We start from the raw sequence: 12,416 nt of genomic DNA, 5'->3' as shown, positions 1-12,416 counted from the left end.
CAGAGCTTTAGCACACCTCACCCCTGTCTCAGTGCCCCGGTAGAACTTTTTTCCTCAGTGGGGATGAAAATTTCTATCAAAATGCCAATGGGGATAGAAAATATATTGTTTCCAGCTCGAAAATTCCAGTCGGAATGGTTTTGGAGTGCAATTTTTAACATTCAGTTTTCAATGGGGATAAAATCATAGAGCAATTTTGCAATGGGGTTGAAATTGTAGGATATTTTTTTAACCGGGTACGATTTTTTCTATTTTTCCACCGGGGTGGGGGTCCACCCACCGGGTCTGTGACACAGGGGGTGTTTTAGCGTGTCGGATGAAAATTTCACCATCTGCCTGCGCCTGGGTGCCAGATAATTCCTTATTCCGCCAAGATAGCATGACGCGGTCGCTTCGATACCTTAGTCAAGATATCTACTTTCTTTATTCTCTCTATGGCTAGACCATTCGAGCTAAAGAATTTTTTAGGGCACAAAAAAATTCAAGAGAAAAAAAGTCGGCTTTCATGTTGGCGTTCCATTCATTTTCTGAAGAGGTCAAAGTCCATGATTGTTTCTCATGTTTTTCGACGATCCAACAGAAAATCAAATTTTGTGATGAAAGACAGGAACTAGAAATTCATTTACGTAACTTAGATCTACTTTTACTGCATGATATTTGGAGTTGTGTATGTAAGCTCTTAAAAGATTAAAGATGATTCAAGAAACACTCGATTTTCTATATTTTCAATGGATTCCCATTTGGGAAATTTTTTTGGCAACTGTTGAACCACACTTACCTGAACATCTACACTGGAATGAAATTTGTGTAAGGAACTTTATATTCATATTATTTGATAACCATATAACAAGTAATTACCAAAACCTCAATTAACTAAGGGAAGTTTGTTTTTCAAACTTTGGGCTATTGTTCTGTACAGTAATTTAGTAAGGGAAACCATCATCAAACAAGACGCAAGATCCTGCCTCTATCAATCAGTAGTATCAGCCAGCAGCAAAAAACTAAATGGACACTTGTAAACTCAAGTTGCTTACAATTTGCAATCAAAAACAACCAAAAACATTACCGTGAACTCTGGTAACTTGAGGAAAAGAAATATGGAAGATAACATTTGTCATGGAGTAAACGTCTCAAAAATCGATATTTCCGGTGAAATTTCTTTGCGTCAATTTGTTGTTAGTCCAGTGGTTTTTCCAAGCACTCAAATGCCTCCGTTAGACGGAGGCATTAAACTCAATTCAAATTGAGTTTCAGAAACTCAATTTGAAAGAAAATTTTCAGAAAAGAAGTAAAAGATCAAATTTCACCATAATAAAATACTTTCTCACTCTTTCTTCCCATTATTTAAGCCCATTAAAAGGAATAAAATGAATAAAACTTGTAGTAAAAGTTATTCAGTTATCACAGCTGCAGTTGATTCTCTTAATTGAGTTTTATATACTACCCTCCTTCTATATCTACAATAAAGAAGAATATTTTTAATTGAGTTATTATATACTACCCTCCATCTTTATCTACAATAAAGGAGAAGATTTTTAATTGAGTTATTATATTATTAGAGACATGTTATAATTGGTTTTTTCTTTCCACTTTTTTTTCAATTTTTATGAAGATTGAGTTTTTTCACTAAAATTGACACCATAAGATCTTAATCTATAGTGAGATAAACACGAGAAGAAGCATTGAAGTAAAAAGGGTAAAAGGGTAAAATTTTATCATTTTGTTCACTTTTATCATTAGAATAACAATATAATTGCTAGATATTAAATCCTAATATGGGTAAAACTGGTAATTCATTTGTACATATCTATATTTTTCATTAGTACGTTCAAGTAAAGTAGTGTTCTGGTTTAGAGGCACCACTTCCTTTTTGGCATTTCTTTTATCCCCCATTTTGCTAAAATTAGCTCTAGATATACTGGGTGACCCACGAAAAAGTTCAGACGTTTCTCGACGTCTTGAGGCCGAACAAATGTCCCAAAGTGCTTGGAGTTTAGATATTTAGAAAGTAGATATCCTAACTTAAAATTTGAGCTATAACTTTTTAAATTTGACCAATTTGTTCTCTACTTATGAGCTTTTAAAGTCAAAATTCACTTTTCGGAAAGTGTAAAAAACACGTAAAAAAGGGGTATCAAATTTGGTATTTTTAAACGTTTTTGATATACAGTTTTTGAAAAAAATCTGAAAAATCTACAAAAGCGCCAATTCTTATAAAAACTAGTCATGTTTTAAACAAAAATTACTTTTAAAGGTGTTTTTATTAATTATTAATGTCATAAAACTCGTTAAATAAGTCAATTTGTAAGTGATTTTCTAATTGATTGCATAAATTTAATACCTCTTTTTTATGTGTTTTTTACACTTTCCGAAAAGAGAATTTTGACTTTAAAAGCTCATAAGTAGAGAAAAAATTGGTCAAATTTAAAAAGTGATAGCTCAAATTTTAAGTTAGGATATCTACTTTCTAAATATTTAAACTCCAAGCACTTTGGTACATTTTTTCGGCCTCGGGATGTCGAGAAACGTCTGAACTTTTTCGTGGGTCACCCGGTATATAATTTGTTGTTTTATTTTTTATTTTTTTAAAAGATGAAATTAGTTCATCATCCTCCTCACTTAAGAGCTGGATAGTGAGACCTTTTGAGTTTCTTTTGAAAAACTTTTTTGAAGGTAAAGAACTTAGTTCTATAATGCTAAAAGTGCAAAATACATAAAAAATACATGCACTTCTTCTTCTTTATTTTTGTAACTTTTTTCTAATTCTAGTAGAGTTTTTTTATCATTTGGGCAGTTCTGTACCATTTGTTACACCATTTTATACAGTTTTATTAAATTTGTTAAAAGAGTTGAGAGGACTTTTCAGTAATTCATTCATTTTGTTCATCGCTAAATTCTAGAAATTCATTCACTTTTAACCGTTTTAAAGTGCCAGTTAAGGCCAAATTATGCTCAGCTTTCGGGGGCTTCGCCCCCTGAACCCCCACCAGGGCTAGCCCTGGACCCACTGGGGGGCTCAAGGCGCCCCCCAGACCACCAGCCTTTATTATCCAGCCTTTGGCTGGATATCACGGATTACGCCTTTGATGAAAACTCAATTTGCAAGTACAAACGGAGGCATTGCTTAGTGCTTGGAAAAACCCCTGTAGTCATAGGGGAAGAATTGATATGTGAGTGACCCCTTAGTTTCCGCGTCAGTTGGGTCATTCCAGAATTTGTCTATACAAGGGGCGGTTGACATCAAATTTCAAAGGGCAAAATTTTTTAACAAAATACAAAATTTCCAAGGGGAGAGAAGAAAATGTATGGATTTCTAAGGCAAAAATGAATTTAAAGTAAAAACGGCAAATAAGAGTGGACTTTCTAACGTAATTTGCAAAAAAAAGTACATAGATTTTCATTCAGGCTAGCTCTAAACCAGACCCGATCAATCGAACTTGTCGAACCAATCGAACCATCGAACTAATCGAACTTCATCGAACGATTAAAGTTCGATTAAAAAAATTAATCGAACTTTCCATTTTTTTCAAATATTTTGAGTGTTCGATTAAGTTCGATCACTAATTATGGTTCGATTAGTTCGACAACCTAATCAGTTACATCAAAATGCCTCGAAAATGTCAATATGAAAATTGCGTAATCAGAGAACGTATGTCTCGCTCATTATAAAAAGGCCGAGACAAACTTTCAATAATTGGATTGTAACATCGAGTTAAGTCTCTTTTGTTAAGTCACCAGGGGGTAAATAAAACAGACCTTGATACATTTATCGTTCGTTTCAACTTGACGATTCGTTTAAAACTCAGCCTCCTAAATATTTGGGGTAGGTAAAATATGTACAAAGAAATTCATACTTTTCCAACCCGGCAAATCTTTAAAAAAGAAGCGAACAATAAAATATAATTACCCTTTCCAAATAAACCTCTTCGGTGGCGAGCGTAGTCTACTCTGACGTAATTGTAAAATTTATGTGATGGGAGTTTGACATAGTAATGTAATGTTGTTTGGGGAATTATGAAGTTCTCTGGAATTTCGATTGCATTTATTCAGGTTGATTTTTTATGACTTCTAATGGTACTTTTTCTAACGAGTTTGATTACTCTGTTCTCACACTTATGTCTTTTTTTTCACGTCCTTTTCGGTGATTACTTTTATTTATATTTTTAAAGACAGGTAAGAAGGCATATTGATGTAACTGCTAATTTGTTTGATTAGTTCGCACCATTAATTGAAAATGTTGAAAATGTATTCTCTACAAAGGAGGAGAGAGAGATACAGAATTATTTATATTTGGTCGATACTAGAGGGTATAGTACCAAATTTCAGCCACACTGAAGGAGATGGCACTGTAAAAGGTGGTGTCTCGTCTTCAACTACAAGCCGTCATGGTCGAAAATGCGAACTACGAACAATCGAACGAAGTAGCTTTCGCAAATTTATTTGTGAGAGCTTAGCTGTACAGGGTCCAAAACTCTTCAACAGTATTCCCTCTGACATACGAAATATCACTGGCTGTTCAAAAGATTCCTTCAAGAAACGACTCGATAAATACCTGTGCTCTATACCCGACGAACCTCACACTACGTCGCGACAAACAAGATTGGCTGAATCAAATGCTCTTTTTGATCAAATAATACGTGTTGGGCTCAACGAGCTGGACAGATGAATATCATCAAATCAAACTGAAGTATACTGAAGTAAGTATCAAAAGTCCGATTTTAAAGTAAAAATTGGATTGTATCAGGAAAGCTATTCCCGATATCGGAATTGAACATTTTTCCGAAACCAGGGCTAACATCGCGTCAGCAACGCCTTCGGGCGCACCCGGCCCGGCGTCAATATTACCGCGCGTTTTAAAAGTTCGCTCACGCGGCGTGGGTGGGCAGTCGTGTGGACTAAATATTCGGGTCGGTAAACTTAATATGTCCGGGAGAGCAAAATATCCAGGACTCGGCAAGATAGCAGCTTCACAAAGGTCAAAGAAATGGCGATAAGTTATGCAAAATGAGGTAAGGATTGGAATAACGAACTAATCAAACTAATCCGTAGCTTAACCTACCAAACTAATCGAACTGAAGCAACTTACCGAACTAATCGAACTCCATTTTCCAATAAAATTGTGAGTGTTCGATTAAGTTTGATTAATTTTTGGTCTAATGTCGACACCCCTCCTCTAATTCCGACACCCTTTTTATCAGCTGAAATTTATAGAAAGGTTGAAACTGTTTTTCTTTGCTTAGTGGTCAGAGAGGAATAGTCCTTTTTCAATGAGTGATTTAAGCTTTTATATTATTCCTTTCTCTAAAGAAGGGTGTCGGAATTAGACGAGGGATGTCAATATTAGACCAACTTACGGTAATTAACTCAAAAATGACAAAAATATAGTATTTCTTGAATAACTTGGGAAGTATTTTAAATATAACGTTGAAATTTTATTTACACAAAGAACATATTTTGATTATAGAATGGTACAATGACCAGACGATGTCAATTGAACAACCTTGAACAAAAATCGCAATCAAACCAATCAAACGTAATCAAACGTGATTACGGTTATATTTGATGAGTTTGTTTGGGATTAAATCAAGTTGGATCACTCTGTTCTAGAGCTTTTTAGCGTGGGCAGCTGAGTGCTTGAAGTACCATACTAAAGTGAATAAAATCTAATACAATTGAATCAATCAAACATAATTGAATACAATCGAACGTAATTGAATACAATCGAACGTAATCGAAGCAATCGAACAGCAAATCCTGGGTAATATTCGATTGCGTTCAATTGCATTCGATTGATTCGGCGTTCGATTCGTTCGATTGACACCGTCTGGATTGAGTACCGTCAACTGCTCTAACTTGGGACTATCTGATAAAACATGGGATGGCAATTCGGCCACCATTTCACCGAGCCTCCAAAGCCATTTGATTTGAGTTAATGAACGGCGTATTAAAAAATACACAATTTCTCTTTCGCACCCAATAGGCTTTTAAATCGAAATATGAAAAAAATTTGTAGTGGAACACACGCGAGTGTCTGTGCACTCTCACAGGAATGAAGAAGTATGATTGATAAACTTGGTGGAGTTATCAAAACAAATTTGTTGTCAAAGAGATTTAACAGTAAGTGAAAATAGAGACCAGATATCAACCAGTCCCATTTTTCGACCAATCGTCCCAAGTTAGAGTCCAAATATGTCCAATATGTCCAAAGTCCAAATATGTGTTTTTTCAGCCACCTCAAAGGAGGAAATGGTTTGTTTGGTTAATCATTCTACTTGTTCTTGGTGAAAAAATACTCATTTTATTAACATAATCGTCAGCCACTTTGAAAATGTCACAGGCCTTTATTTTTGAACACGATCAAAACCAGAATATGATTTTTCAATGGGAATCAAGACTTATAAAGTACACTTACACACATCAGATATGTTAGATCATAGTATAAGAAAGCCGCGGCTGGAATATGTACCGCATTGTCTTTTCAGTTAATTAATGTTCTATCTCTGTCTCCGACCTTTATAAGAACATCAAGATTGTCAGTTTATTATTGGTAGATAGTTTTTGAAATTTTCCTTCACAAAAAGTTTTTTTATTGCTAGATATCTTTGAATCTGTACCCAATAGAACACTTGAACTGATTTTGGACATATTTTAGGGGTATTTTGTGGAAACGATAGTTTTTCGCCAAAATTAAAATTATAAGAACTATATTTAAGATGACAACTTTCCTGTCAGTTTGAATGATAAATTTTGAAGGTGCTGGCTTGAAATTTTCACAGAATTATCTTGATGTACTATTTCATTGATTTCTAAAAAGATTTCACTGAAATATTGTGAAGGCATTTCGAGGCACTTTATCAATTCTTGAGTTCTTTCAGCCCAGCCATTTTGTGCTTGTTTAAATTTCTTATTGTTGATCTTTCCTGCACAATGATCTTATAATGCAAGTGTAATATCTAAAACTCACTGAGAAGTAAGTATTAACGACAAACCAATAAAATTTACCATTATAGATGCTACATTACTTATTTCTTGATCAACAAATAGTCATCAAATACGACAGAGATAGAACAACAGAAATTCAGATGTTATCATTCCAGCCGCGGCTTTCTTATACTATGGTCAGATCTAACAAAATTAATAATGGCACTGTCATCATTGACAATAAAACAAACAATTTTCTGTCAAGAACCTTGTAAACATTCCAACAACTTCCATCGAAATGATCTATCACAGCTAAGTCCACCATTTTTAGCAAGGTCAGAGGATTGAGCTGAGAAAGCCCGCGAGCTCCCGCTTGGGTGAAAAACTTCAATCTGTCAATCATTTTCTCAAGCAAAGAGTACACGCAAAGCGATTCTAGCTTTACGATAGTGCCGCAGATCATCAGTGGATAGTATTCAATTATCATTATATATACCTTTATTTTCATTCCTAGAACTTTGGCAAATAAAAGGAAAAATAGAAAAGTTGTATTTTTACTGCTCTATTCACATACTTAATTTGATGCATAGGGTACAAAGTCCAAATTTGCGTTTCTCGTAGTTTTTGTATGAAGAATTTTAAGTCTATACTGTCATTGGAACTTCCAACCGCCACTGGAAAAAAAATTATTTCTAAGGCTAGAAAATTTTCTAAAATGTACCTCATCTGACGGGGGTAACAAAAGTTTTCTAGAATGGCCCGTTACGTCATAATAGTCTGGCAGAAATAAAAGTTGATCTTGAAAAAAATTCCATGTAAACTTTCTTGGTACTGTTGCAAGTGGAATTTTATGAGGTTTAAACATACTCAGAGCCTCACATTGAGGCCCTTGGGGAAAAATATTGGTGAAATAAAACATTTTAAGGACCCATCTTCGCTATAAAATGCCTTGGAAAGTGCTATCCTTGCAATGGTAGGTGCCTTTTAAAACACTCAATGTATACCCCTGTCTCAAAAATTAGGGGGGGATTTTCCCACAAACATTTCTGAAAACCACAATCAATTAACAGTGTTATCCATGATATGAAATGGGTCAAGTGCAAGGTGAAAGCCTTGAAAGAAAGAAAGAGGCATTGTGGTATAGTGGACATCAACCTTGATTCCTTTACAGGCAACCAAGGTTCGATTCCCACTCACAACGGTTCACTTGGCAAGTGAACAAACCTTCGCCCGGGTCAACACATGCCATGTGAGGGGAATTAGGTAGTCAGTTCAAGGTGCTGACGGGATGCTTACTCAGAGCGTCTATAGTTGCAAGAATGGGCTCCCAGAGCCTCCTGTAACTCAGCCATAATAGAATAGATAGATAGAAGCACTTTGGTGAAAGCACGGTGATAGTGCTGACTTTCAAAGACTTTGAATAGGTTTGATAGGTTTTTAGTGTAGCTGATGACCAGTACAGTGCTCAAAAATGTATCTATTTTAGGGCAAAGAAGTACACTTCAGGCTTGAAGCTTCAGGCTTCCCCAAAGGCCTCATCATGAGGCTCTGAGTATGATAATCTACATAAAATTCTGCTTCCAACGTTACCAAGAAAGTTTACGCGGAATTTTTTTCTACGTTCACCCCTGTTTTATTGTATTTCAGCCAGACTAATACATTTCACTGCAGCGCACAGTGCTTTTTTCCCTTCTCTTTTGTTTTATGTTTGAATGTAATTAACAACCTTGATTAAATTAAATACATTCAAATTCTTTCTTAAAACAAAATATATAAAATAAAATCTAAAATATGTAAAATATAAAAATCAAAACAGTTGTTCAGAACAACAACAATTCACAAGCATCAAAAGGCAATGAAAAGCAGAAGGAAAAATTAGTCAACTTCTTTCTTTGTAAAACAATGTCTTTTAAAAACAAATTCTTTTTTTCGATGGATCAATTTGAATTATGGCTACAATTACGGCTTTATAAAAAGAAATTTAAAAAGTTTTGATAAAAAGAGTTACACTATTATATTTTGTCTATGTGTCTTCCCTGTGTTTTCTTGGAGAATCTAATGCCATGTCAATAAAACCTGAATTTTTCTGAAAAATTATGAAAAATCACTTCCAAAACCACTTAAATCCGACCATATAATAACCACAATCTCGATCAAAACATCACAATGACCTCAACAAATGCTCCATCATACCAGCATATAAGCATTAAACACATGCAATCAAGTGGTTTGCTTGTTAGACCATGACTATTTTCTTCATAATTCTATTCCATGTGGCAAATTCAATTATCAGGCAATTCAGTTAGTCATGCTAGCGTCCGGCAATGAATGTATCAAAATAAGGATGTGTATCGAAAAATGCTGCTAATAAGTGCTTCAACATTTACTTGTGCAGTCTTTCAAATGAATTTATGAAAAATTATTTTGTGCTTTTGTAATGAAATTTTCATTTGATTTAAAAAAATACTTGAGAATTTCCTTACTTTTGAGTCATAAATAAAAAATTGAACCTTGCCAATACCTTAAAAACTAATTTGATGAATGACTTCACAAAAAATAATCCAAGGGGTAGTTGAGTAGACACCCATCTAGATCTACCCACTGCCTGATTGGCTATTTCCAAAATAATCTTACTGGAATTTACCAGACCTCATACACATGACCCATTATTAACATATGCAGAAATTATTCTTGCCCAAGAATAACAATTTTTACCTTAGACTGTAATCAAGGCCTAACACATCAAATTACTATTTTGGTTATGAAATTTACACATTTTGGTTGATAGCTGCTGCTTGTTAGCAATCAGTCAATTTATTTTGTTTCAAGTCTCAATTTTTATGTATATAAAATTGACTTGGGATTTGGAGCTTGAATCAGGTAGACTAGAGTCTACTTCTTGTAATCTGAGAACAGCTGTTCATAATTTTCTTACGTGCACGGTAAACCTCTGAAGGCACTTGAAAATTATACATCTGAGGAAAATAGTTCTCCCGCGGAAAATTCTACAACAAGAATCTTGTTGTGCGCCGGAAAGTTAAAAACTGATACTGGGCCCTATTCATAAACACAATCACGCAACTTTGTTGTCATCCCAGTCCTTTTAGACGAACACGGTCCTTACGATTTCGAGATTGCATATTCGTCAGATTGTATGTTTTCACCCATCCCTTTAGAGCTTCAGTGTGGTGGGCAGAAAACAACCACAATCTGATCTCAGGTTAACTTCTGACTGAACTTTGCTTTTTGATAATTTTTTATGAATCAGGTAATTCTTGTAGATCCTGTAGATGACTGATGTTGTTTTTTTCTGAATCCTAGATTTCCTAGACTAACTGAAGGTAGATTCGTTTTTTTAATGTAAACTAATTCTTAATTTTTTTTTTTTGGAGCTCTGAGTTTTTTCAACAGAATTTTTGAAATTTTTCTCAAAAATTTATAATTTTTGACCAATCTTTCGAAAATTCTTTCACCATCAACCAAGATGAAGAAGATTCTTCGCAGTAGCCGAGTCAGTCCACCATCACCATCACCCTCTGCATCTGGCGAGCTCAATACAAGCATAGAAGAAATTCAAACATGCCGACCATCGCATTGCATCACAGATCGTAAAAAGGACCGTTTTAACTGTACCGAATGCATGAGAAGTGTACATTACTCTTGCACTGAACTTCCAGCTTATTATATACAGCTTATCAAAGATAAAAAGAAGGGCATCAAGTTTATTTGCATAAACTGTGTCGAAATGTCAAAGAATATTGCCAACAAGTATCCTTCTACAAGTCAACAAGTCAAATCATTAAAAAGAGACGTTACGAACTGTGAAAATATCATAAAGGTGAAAGCAGAAAAGGAGAAAGAAATTCTCAAGAAATGTGAAGCTAGCAAGACTGAAGCTGATTCAAAGAAAAAAGAACTTGCAGAACTGAAGAAAAAAATGGACAAGAATCCTGCACTCCATACTTTGGAGTACGTCGAACAAAAAATGGATGCGAACATGGAGAAGTTCAAAGAGGATGTAGAAACACTTATCAAAACTGAGCTAAAATCCATTTTAAATAAGTCGTACGCTGACGCTACTAAGATCTCGGGAACATCCGAATCAAAACAAACAACAATGAAGGAAGCAATTCGTGAAGCATGGCGAGAGGAGGACGCGGAAGAGAACGATAAATTCAAAAGGTCTTCCAACATCATTGTTCACGGATTAACTGAGCAAGAAACTAATGACGACCTCAAGTGGGCAAAAGATCTTGTTAGAGATACACACTCCCGGGTTGAAATCAAGCGTGTCACTCGTCTTGGAAGTCCATCACAAGAGAAGAAGCGACCTCTTTTGGTTTGTCTCTCAAACGAGAGAGAAAAGTCCACACTCTTTGGCAATCTTTGTCTTCTTAAGGGTATTGAAAAATATAGGGCAGTCAGTATCACTGAAGATCTAACACCCGATGAAAGAAACCAATTAAAAAAACTTTCGAACCAAGCTAAAGAACGCAACGCAAAAAATAACTCTGAAAATGAAAAATGGAGAGTGCGGGGAAATTCAAAAAACGGATTCTTCCTCATCAAGATCAAGACGAAACCCCAAATAGAGAATGCAACCAAGAAAGTTGTGTTCAAAAATCTCACTCAAACACAAAAAACAAAAGAACAATAAATCAAAAAAGTCTGAATCAAGTCCCTCGCCATGATCTAACAATAAATGGTATCAAGTTTTATTACTGCAACGCTGATATTCTAACATCAGGCAAAAAGAAAGAACTTATACAAAACGTAGAGAAACAACAACCACACATTGTTGCCATATGTGAAGTAAAACCAAAACATGGAACACTAAGAGAACTACACGAGTACGAATTCAAAGATTATAAAGTTGTTTGTCATACGAATATGGATACCTACATTGGCCGTGGAGTTATCATTCTTGCCCACGCATCAGTTCAGCATTTGATTGTTAATGTGACCAAATCAATAAATCAAGTCAACTTTATTGAAGCTTGTATCATAGAAGTTCGCCTAAGTGGTAAAGACTTACTGGTTTTTGCATGCATGTACCGCAGCCCTACCAGCAGTAACATGTCGAATGAAAACAACATCAGACTTAATAAGCTCATTTACGATATTTCATCCATCTAAAAATATTCCCATAAATGCTTTGTAGGGGATTTCAACTTTCCTACAATTAACTGGGAAAATTGGACGACAAAACATCAGGAAGAAAGCAAAGAAGAGAAGTTCTTAGATACTCTCCGCGACTCTTTCCTCCATCAGAACGTAGACGAACCAACACGATGCCGTGGAACCGATGAACCATCTTTGGTTGATCTCATTCTAACAGGAGAAGCCAACCAAACACAAAATCTTTAGCATAAAGTGCAATGCATATGTAAAGCCCACATCGGAAAGGTACAATTATGATAATGCTGATTTTGAAGCAATGAAGCAAAATCTTGAAACAGGTAACTGGCAAAGGATTTTTCTAGATGCGGCTAATG

General features: G+C 35.1%; 1 protein-coding gene across 1 annotated transcript in view; it reads left to right on the top strand.

The window, feature by feature from the left end:
• The first annotated feature begins 555 nt into the window (after nucleotides 1-555).
• The window catches only part of LOC136810717 (sphingosine-1-phosphate lyase 1-like), a 30,942-nt gene continuing 19,081 nt past the window's right edge, over nucleotides 556-12,416 (top strand). The window contains exon 1 of the mRNA XM_067067309.1: nucleotides 556-807. Coding sequence (XP_066923410.1) covers nucleotides 694-807 — 114 coding nt within the window. The 5' untranslated portion in view covers nucleotides 556-693. The remainder of the gene's footprint in view (nucleotides 808-12,416) is intronic.

This window comes from Clytia hemisphaerica, unplaced genomic scaffold (assembly GCF_902728285.1).
Source record: "Clytia hemisphaerica strain Z4C2 unplaced genomic scaffold, Clytia hemisphaerica genome assembly, whole genome shotgun sequence".
Classification (NCBI taxonomy): domain Eukaryota; kingdom Metazoa; phylum Cnidaria; class Hydrozoa; order Leptothecata; family Clytiidae; genus Clytia; species Clytia hemisphaerica.
The sequence above is the reverse complement of the archived record's forward strand: the minus strand, read 5'-3'. Positions and strand labels throughout refer to the sequence as shown.